At 48.4% G+C, this 18979-nt stretch overlaps 1 protein-coding gene across 3 annotated transcripts in view; it reads left to right on the forward strand.

Annotated features, from left to right (window-relative positions):
* The window catches only part of SIN3A (SIN3 transcription regulator family member A), a 31922-nt gene extending 15534 nt beyond the window's left edge, over nt 1–16388 (forward strand). For all 3 annotated transcript variants that reach the window (XM_021547334.3, XM_021547333.3, XM_077785834.1), the window contains exons 7-21: nt 105–257; nt 1088–1246; nt 2469–2558; nt 3922–4040; nt 5505–5715; nt 7214–7330; nt 8029–8267; nt 9437–9620; nt 9805–10378; nt 10824–10993; nt 12031–12204; nt 12886–12978; nt 13325–13419; nt 13625–13832; nt 15199–16388. In XM_021547334.3, the coding sequence (XP_021403009.1) occupies nt 105–257; nt 1088–1246; nt 2469–2558; nt 3922–4040; nt 5505–5715; nt 7214–7330; nt 8029–8267; nt 9437–9620; nt 9805–10378; nt 10824–10993; nt 12031–12204; nt 12886–12978; nt 13325–13419; nt 13625–13832; nt 15199–15429 (2817 nt within the window). In that variant the 3' untranslated portion in view covers nt 15430–16388. The remainder of the gene's footprint in view (nt 1–104; nt 258–1087; nt 1247–2468; nt 2559–3921; nt 4041–5504; nt 5716–7213; nt 7331–8028; nt 8268–9436; nt 9621–9804; nt 10379–10823; nt 10994–12030; nt 12205–12885; nt 12979–13324; nt 13420–13624; nt 13833–15198) is intronic.
* Nucleotides 16389–18979: the final 2591 nt, after the last annotated feature.

Here is an 18979-nt window from a genome sequence, read left to right on the forward strand (position 1 = left end):
TTTGCCATTTCATTATTTCTATCGCTGAAAGTTTGCTTTTTTCTTTGTCACTTGAATAGTTTGTACATCCTTTCTTCTGACACTTCTCCTCTTTCCTCTGGCAGAAAGAGCAGCGTAATGCCAAGGAGGCAGGAGGGAACTACACACCAGCTCTGACAGAGCAGGAGGTCTATGCCCAGGTGGCTCGTCTCTTCAAGAACCAGGAGGATCTGCTCTCAGAATTTGGGCAATTCCTGCCTGATGCCAACAGCTCTGTGGTGAGTACCTTTGGAGATAGGATGAAATACCTAGTGCAGACTGTTATGTATGAAGCCAGTGTTCAGAAAAATGTGCTTTTGCTGTAGTTTTCCTGGGGTGTAGGAAGGAGGTCAGGGGGGTAGACTGTGTATTCTGGCTACAACTTGTCTCTTAAATAACTTCTATTTTAAATGCAATTCCTTTGCCTGAAAGGGTTGTTCTAAGTTAGTGCTGTAACTGCAGTAAAATCTATTGATCATCTAGAGCTAGGAAGAGCAGCAGACTCCTGTGGACTGCTGCATCCAGCTTTGGGGTCCCCAGCACAGGAAGCATGTAGATCTGTCAGAGCAAGTCCAGAGGAGGTCACTGAGATCATCAGAGGGATGGAGCACATCTCCTGTGAGGAAAGGCTGAGAGAATTTGGATTGTTGCCTGGAAAAGAGAAGGCTCATGGGTCACCTAATTGTGGCCTTCCAGTACCTGAAGAAGAGCCTCAAAGAAAGATGGAGAGAGACTCTTTACAAGGGCATGGAGTGACAGGACAAGGGGGAATGGCTTCAAACTGAAAGAGAGTAGATTTAGATTACATTCCAGAAAAAAATTCTTCCCTGTGAGGGTGGTGAGACACTGCCACAGGCTACCCTGGGAAGCTGTGGCTGTCCTGTCCTTGGAGGTGTCCAAGGGCAGGTTGAATGGAACTCTGAGCAACTTGGAATAGTGAAAGGTGTCCCTGACCGTGGCATGGCATTGAAACTGAATTATCTTAAAGGTCCCTTCCAACCCAGCCCATTCAGTGACATTTTGTGTGGAATGTAGCCCTAATGCTCTTATGGGTTTGTCTCTGACCAAGCTGTTAAGTAAGACAACTGCAGAGAAGGTGGAATCGGTCAGGAATGACCACGGGGGCACAGTGAAGAAGCCACAGCTCAACAACAAGCAGCAGAGACCCAACCAGAATGGCTGCCAGATCCGACGGCACTCGGGCACTGGAGCAACCCCTCCGGTGAAGGTAAGAGCCTGTGCTGCTCCTTCAGAGCCCTCTTTGTCCCAGGAGGCTGGGGCAGAGCAGGATGTGTTTTCCAAGTCCTTCTGATTTTTGTGGCTGGGCTGCTGCTTGAGAACATGGAAAATAGTGTTTGTCTTTTAACCTTTCAGAAGCCCTTGTTTCCAAGCACGAGTCTTTGCATCTGATTTTGGCAAACCGATGGTGGTGTCTGTTCCTGAGGGTGGGACATAGTTACTTTAATGGCTTGGGGAAACAGAATTTTCATCACTTTCTAATAAAGATGTAGTTTTATTAGCAGTGTTTAATGAGGGGGAGTTATGGAGTGTGGAGATGAAAGTCTCAGTCATGCCACAGAATAAATTTGCCCAATATTTGTAGCAAATGTTACTAAGGCACGTAGGAAAAGATGAGCTGAAAAGGTGTGACTGAAAGCTTTGTTGTAGTAGAACTTGGAGCAGATGCAGTAGAATCATGTTTGCTCATCTTTCCTGTGATAAAGCCTTTAATACAATGATAAATGATTATTCTCTCAGCAGAGTTCGCCCTTTTCAAATGACACATGATTTGTGAGAGCAGCAAGGCTTTGTAGTGCAACAAAAATTGTCCTGTGGCCAGGTGGCCTCGAGTTTGTGCATGAGAGATAAATTTGCCTGCTTTTTTTGAAGCCAGTATATCTTCTTTTGTCATGAAAAGCACCAGGAGGCATAATTGTACCATTTAAGTCCCCTTCTGCCCTTTCTCCTCCTCTTCAAATCTAAGGCACCAAAATGAAGCACGTTTTGGAGGCAACTTTCAGCCTTTCTGAGGACAGGGAAAACAAAGCATCTTGCAGTAGAATGTAATAGAGAAAAAATTGTCATTCTGGGGAGGTGTAAGACTTGCAGAACTGGATGAGTGATAGGAAAATAATTTATTCTGGCAGTTTTCCAAACTAGTTATCAAAGTAAGATATGCTGTAGTGTGATTGAAACAATCAGGTAGTTACAGGAAAGGGTGAAACAATGTATTACAAGTATTTGGAGTGGCATGCTACTTATTAACATTCAGTAAATCAACTTGTAGCACATGCTTTAACAGACTTTTCCTCCAGAAAGGACACCTTTCCTTTAATGGGAAGCACATGGTGGCGTCAGGGAGCTGGCACTCGTGTGATAGATAATCAGATTATCCCAACTTGCTGAACACCCTTTTTATTTTTCATTGCCTTTTTTTTTTTTGATAACAGAAGAAACCAAAGCTGCTTGGTTTGAAAGACCAGTCTTTGGCAGAAGCCAGCAAACATGGTGTGGGGACAGAATCTCTCTTCTTCGAGAAGGTGAGAGGCAGGAGGCAGATGTTGCATGTCTTTCCTGTATACACATCTGGATGTTTATCACAGTGAAATGTGTGAGATTTACACCACTTTGATAACGTTTCTCAGCTTGACCTCAGATGTATCGTCTGACCTCTAAGTCAGATACATTGAATTTTTTAAAAATTTGCTATATTTTTTTACACATGCTTTTTCCCCAAAGCTCCTTCTCCAGCTTTCCACCTGCTGCTGCTGTGATTTGTTTGAGGGAATGGGAATTTTTTCCTGTAACCCACACTCCAAATGGTTTTCCCATTTATAAGATCCCTGTACAGCTGATGATGTGCGTGGCGTGTCTTGCTGTGTTGGCACAGCTTGTACCCATCTACAGCCAGCTGGCTGCAGTGGGGGAGCTCAGTTTACAAAGTACCTGATTCATATTTACATTGGGCTGTTTTTTTTTAATTTCCCCTCAGAGATTAATCTAATTAATTGCACAGTTGTTACCTGTTGCTGGTTTAACACACAGATCAAGTGAAGGAGATATGGGATGTTTCCAAGTGGTACCTTGGTGTCTGCTCTGAGATGTCCATACTGTGCCTTATAGCTCAGAGGGGAGCATGGGATGAACTTAAAATCATATTTTAAGCAATATTTGCACACTGATGACAGTCCTGGTTGCTCCCTGCTGATCTTGTGAATTCTGCAGCGTGACGGGACCCAGCTAATGATAACTGGGAACCAATTTATTGGTTGAAGGATGTGTAGGTGTTAACATGAGTAAACCTAGAAATCCCTGCTGTGGAATTATAACCAGAATGATGAATAACTTAACAATGATAGATCTCAGTCTGATATGTAGATCCAACTGTTCTTGTGGGAACGGTAGGGTGTTGGGATGAATAGTTTGGCTTCCTCATTCTGTGAAAATTTGGGTTACAGAAGGAGGATTGTCTGTGACAATCCAAGCTGGAAGCTGGCAGAGGCTGGAGAGGTGGTACCCGGGGCATGCGTCTCATACCCCCACTCCTTATTTGAAATACTCTCTGGAGCTTAAAAGCAGCCTTGGGTTTGTGGTGCTGCAGTTACAGCTGATGTTGTCCATTATTTCAATGTTTTGTAATCCATCTGCTACAGGGTTCTTTGAAGGATTTAGTTCTTCACTTGCAGCTCCTTTCTTAGAGTAATGTCCCAATGCTGACCCTGCAGAGGATCCCAGCGTGGGGTGGCTCCCATCAGTACCAGTTTGTTGGCCCTGTGTACAGGGCATGTTCTCTCTGTTCAGCTCAAAGATTTGTGTGCCACAGTGTCAAATTCAGGTCTTCTGGACATCTCCCTGCTTAGTCTCACCCTGACAGTTCCTCTTCTCTTGCCTCCTCTGGGTCAGGTCCGCAAAGCTCTGCGTAGCACAGAGGCCTACGAGAACTTCCTGCGCTGCCTGGTGATTTTCAACCAGGAGGTGATCTCCCGGGCCGAGCTCGTGCAGCTGGTCTCTCCATTCCTGGGGTAAGTGCAGCCCCTTTCCTGCTCCGTTTCTCTTGTGGAGCCAGGAAAGAAACACTCACCTTCATGGTCTTCTGCACTGCCCTTTCCTATTCCTTTTTACAGAGAGATTCCCAGCTGTGTCCTGACAGGCAGCATGCAGGAGCAGTACAGGCGTTTCTTGCTGTGTGCCTTCCCTTTCCAGTAGGGCAAACAAAATTATTAGCAGCCTCTTAATGCAGTTTCTTGCTCTGGAATTATAGGTTATGTCATTTGAGAAAAGATCAACTGTCTAATTACACAGGAAATGTCCCCCCAAAAATGCAGAGTGATGATATAAACTCACTAAAGTTTCCAAAAAGCAGCTGAATTCTGTCACAAAGTCAAAAATGTTAAGGAACTCTGTACTTTAAATAGGAATTTACAACTTCCATGATTGTCAGCAGTGTACAGAACAGCTATTAATTGGTTAAAACCAACAGATGTCCTCTCATCAACTTCGGGCAGCAGGTTTAGTGTTTCTGTTGCCTGGACACTGAGTTGCTGGTTCCAAAGGAGAAGGCAGTAGCAATATAAATTGGGTTCAGGACCCCATTACAGTAGCTACTGTGCAGAGAAACTGCCCTAAGGAGCTTCCACTCACTCTGTAGGTCCACTGGAATTAGTCAGGCATCAGAAAAGGTGCAATAGGTAGAAAAGGTGCAATATTTGACAAGAAAATTCAGTACTTTTCCCATCTACTGCCTGTGCTCCTAACTATAGGGAAAGATATAATACAGGTTTTTTTTTTTTATTCTGGAGTTGGACATTATCTTTTGCCATACAATGAAAAAGCAATGAATAACTAGTGATTCAATTAGTAACAGGTTCAGTTCATCCTGTTGCTGGAGCTTTGCATGAAATGAGGACATGAGCAAATGCTGTATTTTAGATGAATAAATTTTTCAGGAAATTCTGCAAACAGGCAAACTTGGGCCTTGCAGGCAAAGGTTTCTCCATTATTTATGCTGCTCTGTGAAATCTGGGTGAAGCAATTGCTTGGCACTGAAACCTTTTGTGTAGTTACAGAATTGCCTTTTGGTTTCTTCTTGCTGCCTCTGGAAAGGGAGGATCTGGTTTAAGGTTCAAACCATTGGCAAACAATGAGGAATCTTGCCCGAGTTCGCTACCAGGGTAGTTTGGGGAGACCCAGGTGTGACTGTGCCACGACTGCTGTTCCTGTAGCAAAAGCTTTGACAGCTGCTCCTTGCTGGTCACTAATCGTGAAGCACCTTAGTTGCACCAAGAGAGCAATCCCCCACCTGATCAACAGCAGGTGCTTGCTTCCCATTTGGTCGGGCTCTGTGGGAGTGGGGTTGAGCAGAGTCTTCTCACCAGATTGATAATTTAGAGGCTTGTCTGTAGTAATCAGTTCTAGCTTCAGCATCGCATCTTGGTACTATTTGTGTTCTGTTTAGCTCATTTATCACTTCATTCCTTTTATTTTAGGAAATTCCCAGAACTGTTCACTTGGTTTAAAAACTTTCTGGGATATAAGGAGTCTGTTCACATGGAGACGTATCCGAAGGAGCGGGCTACTGAGGGGATTGCCATGGAGATTGACTATGCCTCCTGCAAGAGGCTGGGCTCCAGCTACCGAGCCTTGCCCAAGAGCTACCAGCAGCCCAAGTGCACGGGGAGGACTCCACTGTGTAAAGAGGTAAGGCAGGGGCTGTGCCACAGAGGAAGGCTCTTCCCAGCCTCTTTACAGCATCGGAGCAAAAGCGAGCAAAACAGAGCAGGATGGGGGATTTCGTTTGTATGCCTGTTTTGGAAAGGTTCCTGGGGATGTCAGGGCACATCTGGTGGTGGTGAACATGGAGCTGGGGCCAGGCAGCTGCTTGCCCAGCACTGATCCATGCTGATCCATGCTGCTCCTGCACCCAGGCGTGTGCGGGCACAGCATCCTGGCTCAGGATCACCACGGCGCGTGTGGCAGCCCGAGGGGGGCACACCCAGGGAATTCCTGGTGGCACTCCTGTAAACATCTGGATCATATCCAGAAGCTATTGCACAGGGTGAGGTGTCAGTCTAGGAACTGGGTTATGCTGGAAGCTGGCTGGGAGTTGTGCTACCCACGTGGCTTTGATGGTTGGCATCAGCTCTTCTCCAGCAGCATTTGTGAGAGGTTTGCATAGAGCGTTGGGGGGCAGCTGGAGAAAAACCTACTGAGTAGTTATGGTGGTTAATTACTGACATACCCACTGCTCCTTCATCTTAGTTACCATGTGTTATATGAAAGGAATGTTAAGATTGCAAACTTAAGTAGGAGATGACAAGACTGGTTTTCTGTGTGGTCTTAATGTGATCTCAGAGGTCCTTTACAAGGCAGTGTATAATTCAGGATACCTTTTTACCTAAATTCTCACTTGGCCTGCTTTCATAGTTGTCTCCAGGCCAGCTTTAAAAGAAAATCATGTTTTCTCTAGACAGATTCTCCCACGTATTCCCTCAGATGCCTCTATCTTTCTCCCTGAAATGCTGAATTTTTAATCCATGTCTTGACATGTCTCTCAAAAGCTTCTTGTGTGATGCAGTTAGAAACTTCTCTCCCTGTGAGAATCTAATGACTTAGTTGTTCAGGCTTTGGGTTTATGAAAACTGGACCTGGCTCTCAAGTCTGCCTGCCAAAATCATTGTTTCTTTGCCTTCAGCCTCTTTGAGGTTGTTGTTGGTCTTTTTGTTTGTTTGCTTTTTAGTGGTCTGCTCCTATATTGAAAGTGCTGAGCTGTTTTGTCAGGAAAGGTGATATTGGGGTGTGGTTTTATATTTACAATTAGCCTTATTTGGAGGCAGCAACTGTGTCCCAACAGTCAGGGCTGCTGTGGTGACCATACAGTGTTGATGGTAAATCACACATGGGGAACCAGCTGGTTGCAGCTGACTAATCCAAAGAAGCAGAAAAAGCTCCTTTCACCTTTATTTTCCTCTTCTCCCGCAAGGTTTTTCCTCACAGCTCCAGCCTATGAACTTTTCAGGCTGCCTGGCTGTTTGGGTTCTGGCTGTTTGGTGTTGCCCTGTGAAAGCTGGGCTTTGGAAGGGGCACACACTTCTTCCAACTGGGAATTAGATTATCCCATCAGAAGAGTGCTCTTGAAGCTGGCCAGGTGTGAATCTCTTGCACACTAATCATGACTCTTGTTCTGTTTCCCTGAAAGGTTTTGAATGACACCTGGGTCTCCTTCCCATCCTGGTCTGAAGATTCCACATTTGTGAGCTCCAAGAAGACACAATATGAAGAGCACATCTACAGGTGTGAGGACGAGCGTTTTGAGGTAAATTGCTTTTCCTTGGTTCTTGTCTCAGAAAGCTCTGTTCTGTGAACAGTTAATGAGTTTGATGTAATGATACCTTTAGTTCTGCATCTTTTATTGTGTCTGCCACCTGGGTTTTGGTATAAAAGCTTGTCTTCTCTTCATGAAAGAAGCAGTGGCTGCATAACCACTGAGCTGCCACCCCTGCCCCTTACCTTTTCTGTAGAGCTCTTCATTCACCTGCTCCACATAAAACTGTGGAATGGCCAGCATGGAATTGTTGCATCTTTTCTGTTCTTCTTGCCCATGAGGTGCATGAGAACATGCATTCCCCTGTAATCATCTGCAAAGCAATATGTTCAGGATTTTAAATGACTGACATTTTGACTGGAAATGGAAGTTAGCTGGGCAATTACCTGAATCTGCACAGATTTGGCACGTCCTTTTGTTGAATAACTGTCAATTGTGTTCTGTTCCCAGCTGGAAGATGTAATTTCCGAACAGTATCATTCTAGTAGCTTTTAAATTCTTCCACAGTATTATTTGGGTAACAGATGAAATGTAATTGGATTATTTTAGAGCAGCTGAACACCAAAGTGCTCGAGTACACCTTGTTAAACAGGCGCAGCTTCTTGTTTCATGTCACTTGAATGTTTGCCTCGGTGAAGTATCATGTTTTGTCTATTCAAATGCTACGGCTAATGCACTGTTCTCTCCAGCTGGATGTTGTCTTGGAGACCAACCTGGCAACCATCCGCGTTCTCGAGGCAATCCAGAAGAAGCTGTCTCGCTTGTCTGCGGAGGAGCAGGCCAAATTCCGGCTGGACAACACCCTGGGGGGCACCTCGGAGGTGATCCACCGCAAGGCTCTCCAGAGGATATACGCTGACAAGGCAGCCGACATCATCGATGGGCTTCGCAAGAACCCCTCAGTGGCTGTTCCCATCGTGCTGAAAAGGTACTGACTGCCCTGCACGCTGCCCCAGGGTCCCTTCCGAAGGGTAATGCACTGTATGCTGTCCAAATTTATGGAAAAGTGGCTGATTTCTACCCCTAAGGAGTGCTGCCTCCACGAGGCTGTAAATTTGCCCCAGAAGGTTGTGGCTGACCCACCTCTGGAAGTGTTCAAGGCTTGGAGCAACATGGTCCACTGGAAAATGTCCCTGCCCATTGCAGGGGGTGGAACAAGATGATCTGTAAGGTCCCTTCTGAACAAAACCATTCCATGATTCTGTTATTCTGTGAAACAAAAAAGTTCATTTCTATTCTGGACAGTTGGTGTATTCCATAATAATCACCTAGAGGGAGTTGCCCTCCTGAAGCAAAATCCTTACAGCTCAGCTGGAAGGATATAGAGCTTTTTTCTGTCTCTTCCTCAACTTTTTCTTCCCTGGTGTCAACACTGTGTGTAAGATAAGGGAATTGTTGTCCCAGAGCTGACTGTGATCCCTTTCCAAATCCTATGGGCCTACATGCCCAGATCGTGGTATTTCTGCTATCCCCAGATTCCCTGAAGAATATTTCTGTTGTCAGCCTCCCCTTCCTCAGTTAAAGGGGAGTGGATGCAGCAACTGGTTGAGGTGTGTAAGCAGCACATGCTGGTTTGTGTCTGTGGGTCTCCTGGTCCTGTGTGTTGGAGTTCTGGAGCTGGATGGAGCAGCCTTCCCAGAATACATGCAAGGTCCCAGTTTCCTTACCCTTCTTGGATTGAATCAGGGATGCTTTGCTCAGCATGCTCAGTCAAGGTTCAGGAGTGCATTCCCAGGGTACTCAGGTGTGCATGCTTTGTTCAGTTGTCCAAACTAAGCTGCCCCTGTTCCACAGGTGGAGTTTTCTGTGGATTTCTGAGAGACTGGGGCCAGCTTTTGTGGCTTCCCTGTCCCTTTATTCCTTCCCTTGGGGCTGCTTTGTTTCTGTGTGGTTTTACCTAAATGTTAAAGAAACACAGTGTTCTCCAGAAGGGTGTGTCCACAAGGCACCTTCTGGAAAGCTCCTTTCTGTGGGATGTCTTTGATCCAGGCCCATTTCATTGGGAGTTCAGCTCTTGTCAACACTCACCAAGAGCCACGGGCCGAGACTTTTCTTATATGCTCACCTCTTAGCTCACCTTTGTTTTCTTGATCCAAGGTTAAAGATGAAAGAGGAAGAGTGGCGAGAAGCCCAGAGAGGATTTAATAAAGTCTGGCGAGAGCAGAATGAGAAGTATTACCTGAAATCCTTGGACCACCAGGGCATCAACTTCAAGCAGAATGATACCAAGGTCCTAAGGTCAAAGAGTCTCCTCAATGAGATTGAAAGCATCTATGATGAGGTGAGATGGTCGCCAACAGTTTCCTTCCCTCAAACTTATGTACTTTGCTAGTGCAGTTTCAGTTCCTGTTCCTCACAGCTAGATGAGGGAGAAAATCTGTTCCACTGGTGGAGCTTTCTAGCAGGCTCTTAGGTGGTGGAAAGGGATTGTTTAGGCTGACTTTTATGCTGTTTCTCCTTTGTAGAGGCAAGAACAGGCTTCAGAAGACAATGCTGGAGTCCCCACAGGCCCACACCTCTCACTCGCCTATGAAGACAAGCAGATCTTGGAAGATGCTGCCTCTCTCATCATCCACCATGTGAAGCGGCAGACAGGAATCCAGAAAGAGGACAAGTACAAAATCAAGCAGATCATGTATCACTTCATTCCAGACCTGCTGTTTGCTCAGCGAGGTGAACTCTCGGATGTGGAAGAAGAAGAAGAAGAGGAAATGGATGTGGACGAAGCTACTGGGGCTGCAAAAAAGCACAACGGTGTTGGGGGTAGTCCTCCCAAAACCAAGCTGATGTTCAACAACACGACAGCCCAGAAGCTGCGGGGCATGGATGAGGTCTACAACCTCTTCTACGTGAACAGCAACTGGTATATCTTCATGAGGCTGCACCAGATCCTGTGCTTGCGGCTGCTGCGGATCTGCACCCAGGCCGAGCGGCAGATCGAGGAGGAGACGCGGGAACGGGAGTGGGAGAGGGAAGTGCTGGGCATAAAGCGAGACAAGAGTGACAGTCCTGCCATCCAGCTGCGACTGAAGGAGCCCAGTGAGTGATTTCTGGTGGGAGGCTGGGGGGAAAATGGTGTTTCTGTTTGTAGTGTGGTTACAGAGTGTGTGGCGTCTTCAGGCACATGACAGCAGTGACCCATTAAGATGGGCTCTCTTTATGGGGAGATGGGAAGATGTAGATGGGATTTGGGCTAGCAGAAGGATAATAGGCAGTAGTTATTTCATAAGAGCTGTCATTGTACACTTGTATATCCTTGAATTCCCTGAGTAAAACCTTTCAGAAATAAAAAGCTCATGGAGGAGGCTAGGTCTAGAAAGCAAGAGATAATGAAAATACCTGTGGCCCTAAAAGGTATGATTCTATGTACAAAGATTTATGTCCATAAAGGACAAGTTTAACTAACTCTTCAGGACCAAAACTCACAGCAACCCTTCCTGTGGGTGGTGTGCCCATCTCTCTCTCCCCTTCTCTCCTGCTGCAGTGGACATTGATGTTGAGGATTACTACCCGGCCTTCCTGGACATGGTGCGCAACCTCCTGGACGGGAACATGGACTCGTCGCAGTACGAGGACTCGCTGCGCGAGATGTTCACCATCCACGCCTACATCGCCTTCACCATGGACAAGCTGATCCAGAGCATCGTCCGACAGGTGGCTGCCAGCAGGGCCGGGGGCTGGGTGGGGCAGGGCAGAGAAAGCAGGCAGGTTGTTTGCTGCAGTGAGAACCCAGGCTCGCGTTGGAGGCTGCAGTGTATGCCCACGTGGGGAATTTCAGGGGTAAGAAGGTAAATTCAGGGTGATTCTTCACCCAGCTCTCTAAGCCTCATAGTGGAGAAATTATAGAAATTGATTTCTGATCTGTTTGAATTATTGAGTATATCCTCTACAAAGTTCTCCTTATTTTCCAGTTGTTTTAGGATGTAAGTGTTCAAAGCATGTCCGGAGCTAATCTTGCTTTAGCATTGAAAAAAAATAAAAAAAGGAAATTACATCTAAATAGTTTCTTTCCTTTCCATCAGTGCTGTAGGAGTGCACACTTTCTCTAAAAACCTTTTGTCTCTTTTATCTGGCTGCTGGAGTAGCTCATTTTGGCTGTTAAACTCCAATCCTTTTATTGGGTTGGTAGGAAGAATGTGTGAGCAAAGGAAAAATTCTTATGCCTTTTTGTAGCATAAAGAACAAAAACAGATACAAGGGGCTGAAGTGAAATCGCTTGAAAGGGCTTTCCTCTTTCAGAAGGGCAGAGCTGCTTTTCAGAAGCCCTTCAGTCCAGAGATTAACTGAATTCAGAAGACAGTTGGGAGACCTTTGATTTTTAAACTTACACAAAATATGGATTTGATCTTAAACCTCCCACCCCTCTCCTCAGGCACAGCAGCAGCCCCTTGGTGAGCAGAGGACACGCTGTGTCACAGAGCTCTGGCCCTTCCTCCCCTGCTGCTGATCAGAATGTTCTCTGTGTGTAGTTTTTCTCTGAGCAGCTGTGCTTTGCCACCTGCTAATTTTTCTAAAGATATTGTAGGTTTTTCACATAGTAGCAGAGATCATCATCATCATCAAGTGGAAGAAACAAAGGGATTTTTTTTTGCTTGAGCTCAATCCCATTGTCACACCCTTACTTTGTTCTATTCCGATGGGGTGTAGCAGCCTCCCTGACAAACCCCTTCCCCCATTGCTCCTGTTTGCAGCTCCAGCACATCGTGAGCGATGAGATCTGCGTGCAGGTGACAGACCTGTACCTGTCAGAGAACAGCAATGGAGCCACAGGAGGGCTCCTGGCGTCCCAGTCCTCCCGCACGCTCCTGGAGGCCGCCTACCAGCGCAAAGCCGAGCAGCTCATGTCCGAGGAGAACTGCTTCAAGGTAAGCTCTGAACCGCAGTGTAAAACCAGCAGGAGCTGAGGGGATGCCTCAGAAGGGAGAGGCACTGGTCCTTTAAAAAAGTGCCTTGTTTAGGCAACCAAAAATGAACACAATTAACTCCATCCCAGCCAAAACCGGCGCACGCGTTGCCAGCTTTTGGAACATAGCTTAATGCTTCTGTAAGGGCCCCTCAGAAATGAAGTTTCGAGGAGGAATATATTTCCTGGAACAGCAATGAATATCCCCAATGCTTCACAGCAGCTTTGGGCTGTATCATACTGACTGCTTGGCTGCCACTGCTTTTGATTTGTTAGCTCAAACTCTCCTGTTTCTCTGGTGTCTCCATTTTCTCGGTTGTTGGGAGATCTGCCACTATTCACTGGGCATTAAATCACTGCTGCCTGCCTACATTGCTAATAAACGCATGCTAATCAATTCCATAACTTCCTTTGCTAAAGAGGCGGGAAGTGGTCAGGCCCTTTCTGAGCCAGAAAACTACTTTGGATAAAAGCCTGAGTGTATAGTATCTCTTCCCATGCTCTCAAACTTACTTTGAGCACCCAAGAAGCCCCCAAAACTGACAACTTGCTTCATTGTTCCTTTGCCCCAGTGAGAAGTGAAGGTGTTTGTTTCTATTTCAAACCTCCTCTTGCTGAAGTTCCTTCTGCTTTTTCTTTGTAGCTGATGTTCATTCAGAGCAGAGGTCAAGTTCAGTTAACCATTGAGCTGCTGGACACAGAAGAGGAAAACTCAGATGATCCTGTGGAAGCAGAGGTAAGGGCAGCTTCTCCAGAGAGCTCACTGTGATGGTCAAGGTTGCCCTGGATCAGAGTGTCCAGCTGAGTCGTGGTCTGTTAACACAAGACAAAGAAACATCAAGGACGTGCCGTAAAACTTCCAGTGATGTGAGCAGGCAAATCCTTCTTGGTTTATTTTGTATTAGAAAATACTCAAAACCACATAAAGAACCGTTGTAGCTGCCTTTTTGGGCATAAGGTGCACAGAGCCTTCAGAAGGGATGTTGTGTTTTTCTGCATGGCTTCCAGCTTAGCCTCCTCAGCCCTCACCCGTTGTTTGGTGGGAGGGCAGTGGCTGATGTGTGCTCTGTGCTTGCTTCCAGCGCTGGTCCGACTACGTGGAGCGGTACGTCAACTCTGATTCTACCTCCCCTGAGCTCCGCGAGCACCTGGCCCAGAAACCCGTCTTCCTGCCCAGGTGAGTGGCCAGGCTGTGCTGGGAAAGGCCCTTAAAGCTCATCTCATTCCATCCCCTGCTGTGTGCAGAGACATTTCCCACTAGACCAGGTTGTTCCAAGCCCTGTCCAACCTGGCCCTGAGATCCACCACCTAAGCTGAGCTACACCCAGCTGTGCAGTGCCAGGAGTGGGTGCTAATTGCAAGAGGGATTCTCTGGTTTGCAGGAATCTGAGGCGGATCCGCAAGTGTCAGCGTGGTCGGGAGCAGCAGGAGAAGGAAGGGAAGGAGGGGAACAGTAAGAAGTCCATGGAAAACTTGGAGAGCCTGGACAAGATGGAGTGTAAATTCAAGCTGAACTCCTATAAGATGGTGTACGTGATCAAATCAGAGGATTACATGTACAGGAGGACCGCGCTGCTGCGAGCTCAGCAGGTAGGAGCCAGCCAGAGAATGGGGTGTGCTGCTGGTGTTTCCTGGGACCCAGGGGAAGGAAGGAGGTGTTGCCCTTCCAGCTGTTTGGGAAGCTGTAAAGGTTTGGGTTTATCCAAGATGAAAAGAGCTTGTGACTCTAGATGGGTGAAATTTAGGAGGGTTGCACTGGAGGAAACTGATCTGGCCATTTGGATGCTTTGACACTCTCATTATCTCATCTAACGGGCATATTTCCATCCACTTCTATAGTGTATTTATGTTTCTAAAACAACTACTTACCTTGTTTCTTGCTGATGAGATACAGGTAGTGGCTTTAGTTCATCAGTTGTAAAGTAATTCTCTAAAACTTTGCATCCACATCAGTGAGAGCGTTTTATTGCAGCATAGTGACTGAAATGCTGCTACTGAGGATTCTGATTGAATTCAGTCTATCTCATTCAACTGGCACAAACCTCAGGAAATATAAGCTTATAAGAAGGATACTGTGTGTAACAGCTCTTCACAGAGAATCTGAGTATAAATTCTTGAAGTGTTAAATACGTAGTGTGCAGCTTAGCTCTTGGTTACTGGAATACACTGAGGAGCTGTAGAAGCTACACTGGATTTTGGAAAACAAATCTATTGGATTTAGCAGGTAACACCCCAAAGCAGTCAGTCTTTGGGAGAAGAGCAAACAAACAATAAAATCTGTAAGTTTTAATCTGGAGGTTTAATGATATTGGCTGTTTTCAATTATGACTGTACCCATGACTTTATACCATATGTCCTCCATTTTACATTCCTTAGGCCCCAAAAAAGTGCACAGCTCTTCCTCTCCCGATGTTTCTGTTAAGTCAGGGCTTCTTAAGCCTGTTAGACCTGATCTGGATCTTAATTTTCTGTAGCAAAAGTGTCCCCAGTATGTGTAATGCATATTGAACTTGCTCTTTCCTGGGACTGTGCCCCTCTCTCGGGGGGCTGGGATGGACCCCGAGGGCTGGGAAGAGCAGGACTTGCCTGGTCCTGGGTGCTAGCAGAGGAGATGGCAGCATCTGGGCAATGCAGAAGGGACTCACGCTGAGCTGGGCATGCAGCTTTCAGGCTCCCCCTGGATATGTTCTGTGTCCCCAGCCTGTGAATTGCTGTGTTAAACAAAGAGCATAAACTTTTTTATATTTCTGAGCTCATTTTGCCATATTTTTGCTTGGAGAGGAGCCCTGGGGGGACCTTCATCAGTGTTGCCTCTGTTGTTAGTCCAGTGCCTGCATTACAAATTGCCTGTGTGTTTGATCCCCTTGCCTGTCTCGACCAGTAGCCAAGCTTGGTGTTATGGTGCAGTTTGGGAGTCAAAGCTGCCTTTTCCTAACACCTCTCCCTGTTTCTGCAGTCCCACGAAAGGGTGAGCAAGCGGCTGCACCAGCGGTTCCAGGCCTGGGTGGACAAATGGACCAAGGAGCACGTGCCCCGCGAAATGGCAGCCGAGACAAACAAGTGGCTCATGGGTGAAGGCTTGGAGGGCTTGGTGCCCTGCACCACCACCTGTGACACAGAGACCCTGCACTTTGTCAGCATCAACAAGTACCGCGTCAAATACGGCACGATATTCAAGACACCCTAGGAGTGCCCCGGGGCGAGGGAAGAGCCCGGGAGATGTGTGTGTGTGCGCGCATCCAGGGAAGGAGGGAGATGCCTTTCTCCCCTCACTGTGTATCTCGTAACATGGCCACTTGACTAGTGCGTGGCTGGTACAGCCTGTCCCGGCGGGATTCCCGGTGGGGACGCGGATCTCCGCCCGGGGCCGTGGGCTGCCGGCCCTTTCCGGGCAGGAAGGACCCTTCTCTGAACTGAGCCATCCCAGAGAAACACCACGAGCTCGTACACACCAGCAGCGTTGAGGTTTTGACTCCCCGGAGGCCCTGAGCGGCGAGGGAGGGGAACAGGATGCTCTCCACCGCCGGCCCGCTGGGATGTGTCCCCAAAATCCGCAGGTGCTGTCGCCGCCGGATTCTCCTCTCCTCGCGGGCTCCGGCGTGCGGCCGTGGGGCAGCAGACCCCGGGTTCCTCTCGCTTCCTCCCCTCCCTCCCAGGCTGGACTCACCCTGTGCAGATCGGTCTGTCCTTTCTAGTGCCAGTGGAACTGTTTTATTTTTATTTTGGGTTTTTGGTTTTTTTTTTTTTTTTTTTGGTTGTTTTGTACCTGCTTGTTTACTAGTCTCTCCTAGTGCCATGCACCAGCTTTTCACACACATGTACGTACACACACACAGCAGAGAACAACACGATTTTAACATGTTCCCCTCCTTTTTTGTAAATAAATGTACAAATTGTCAATTTTTGTTTTTTTTCCTTTTTGTTTTTTTTTTTTAATTAAAGGAATTATGCTTGATGTGCTAGCATAACTGTACTAGCTTCTTGTGTACCATAGTACCAGGTGGCTTGAGAATTAGTACCGACAGACAGACCGATGGAGACATTTATTACACTTTTTACCAAAGGGAGTTATCATTGTAGTGCTTTTGTGTGGAAACTTTTTTCTCCTTTTTTTGTAAATAAAAAAAATAATGTCTTTGTTCTTAACTGGAGGAAGACACTCGCTCACCCACAGCCGTGTTCCTGGTCTGAAAGGCACTGTTGCAGCATGCAGGTTTTGGGGTGGGAGAGGGGGGAGGGAAGAGGGAGGTGTGATCCCAACCCCTTTTCTACAGCTGGCAAGAGGAAACAGCAGAGGCAGCATGTGCGTTTGGGGGTTAAACAACTGAGGTATAAGCAGCCTGAAAGAAATATAAATATAGAGTATATAATTTTAATTTTTTAAAATGTTTGGCTTTTTTCCTGGTGGGTAATTTTTATCCACCTTGTCTTCCAGCTCCAAGGATCTTCGCTTTTGGGAAGCGTTGCTGAGCAACTTAGCTGGGGCTGATTGTGCTGATGTGTTTTTCCCTTTCTGTGTTGGAGAAAACATCATGGGAAATACCAAGCCAATGTTTGACAGAGCTGCTTGCTCTGTGTGTGTGTGTGTGTGTGTGTGTGTGGGCAAGAGAAGGAGGAGGGACTGGGAGGGGGGTCTTGGTGCATTTCACTCCAGAAATCCACATATGGGATATATATTTTTTTAAGCAGAGAAATTTAACACTGGCAGATATTTAAAATGCGGGGGAAGATTCTGAATTTAAAAATAAAGAAGTCAGCACAGACTTTGTAAGCCACTGCACCATGTCTCCTCAAAAGGAGGTGGCTTTCCTAGCAAAAATCCATGCTGCCAGTCCTACACCCCCGGAGTGGCTTCCTGGATAGGGAGCCACGAGCAGGGCTCTGCCACGGCCTCAGCCCCTCCCAGGGGACAGCAGGTTCACAGAAGGGCCTGGGTTGGAAGTTCCAGATTCTCTCCTCCTGCCACCACAGCTCCTTCCCTGCTGCAGAGAGAGGCCGGGGAGCAGGGCTGGAGGGGGACCTGGAGCCGGGGTGGTAGTCACAGCCCCGAGGGGCCACGAGTCATTGGCAGCCAATGCACAGCCCGCAGGTCTGCAACGGGAGCCTCCTATGGAGAAGAGGGAGAGAAGGAAGAGCCCAGCAGGGCATTTTCACACTTCGTTAGCAATAAATCGCCCTTTTCTCCTCTGCTGTAACCAGGCAGGAAGGGGCTCTCCTATCCTCTTCCACTCCAAAGGTGTCATGCACTCTCCCCGATTCTTTCTCCCCTTTTTTTATTCTGGTGTATGCTCAAGGTGATGTGGAAGGGAAAGCCTTTGGTGATTTAGCCTTTTGGCCGGATTGGAAGTACCAGCTGCTGCTGCTTGGTGGGGGTCCTGTGCCTGCATGTCACTGAGCCAAGGGGGGCTGGTGCAGGTGTCTGGGACACACCCTGGGGACACCTCTGCCTCTGGTGCTCCAGCTAACATCCCAGCTCTGCTCCCAGTTACAATAGCAGAGGTTTGCTTTTTTTCTAATTTTCTTTTTATTTGATCTTGCTTTTTGTATTCTGTAACGTGATCCTCGGCCCACAACCCATGTGATTTCTATACCAATGTTGTAAACCTGACTGTAGCACAGTACTTCCATTAAAACATCAGGGCTGAGCATCGTGTACAGATTCTTCCTTCCCTCCTGGTGATAGTGTCAGTTTGGGGTGATTTGGAGACAAACCAGGACATGGAGAAGAGGATGCAGGATTGCTTAGGCTGAGGGACAGTGATGAGGGGGGTTCTGCCTTCTCACCCAAGGAGTGCTCAGGGTGGGATAAGAATCTTCTCCCAAACTTGACAAGCAAACACATCCCCCCGAGAAGCATCAGAGACACAACCATGGTCGCAAGGAGCTCTCCGCAGAAACGAGCAAGAAACTTGTCTGTTCGCTCATAAAATCTCCCTTAGGGCTCCCGAGCAGCCACCTCCAAGCACTCAATGAGGAAGAAGATCAACTCGTGTCTTCACCAGGGAGAGCCTGTGAGGACTCCCCTGCACAAATAACTCTGAGACACGAGCTCCAACCCCACCACGGGCACAGCACCACCGAGACCTGCTACTCACATGGGCCCGAAAGACTCTCCCACTTGAGCCGGCCCGAATTCCTGCACGACAGCCTCCTCGTACGGGATGCGCCGCGGAGTCTGGGAGGAGGAGAGATGGAGGCCACAGGAGGGCGATCCCGGGGCCGCCCCGAGCCCCGGAAGGTCTCCAGGCGGTTTCGGTGCGGGCTCCGGGTCGGCCCCGGGCGGGCTCCGGGCGGGCTCCGGGCGGGCTCCGGGTCAGCCCCGGGCGGGCTCCGGGCGGGCTCCGGGCGGGCTCCGGGTCAGTCCCGGGCGGGCTCCGGGCGGGCCCCGGGCGGGCTCCGGGTCAGTCCCGGGCGGGCTCCGGGCGGGCTCCGGGTCAGTCTCGGGCGGGCTCCGGGCGGGCTCCGGGTCAGCCCCGGGCGGGCTCCGGGCGGGCTCCGGGTCAGTCTCGGGCGGGCTCCGGGCGGGCCCCGGGCGGGCTCCGGGCGGGCTCCGGGTCGGCTCCGGGCGGGCTCCGGGTCGGCCCCGGGCGGGCTCCGGGCGGGCTCCGGGCGGGCTCCGGGCGGGCTCCGGGCGGGCTCCGGGCGGGCTCCGGGCGGGCTCCGGGCGGGCTCCGGGCGGGCTCCGGGCGGGCTCCGGGGCTCGGTGGCGCCTGCGCCGCGCGGGGCGGGGCGGGGGC

This window comes from Lonchura striata, chromosome 11 (assembly GCF_046129695.1).
Source record: "Lonchura striata isolate bLonStr1 chromosome 11, bLonStr1.mat, whole genome shotgun sequence".
In the NCBI taxonomy this organism is placed as follows: Eukaryota; Metazoa; Chordata; class Aves; order Passeriformes; family Estrildidae; genus Lonchura; species Lonchura striata.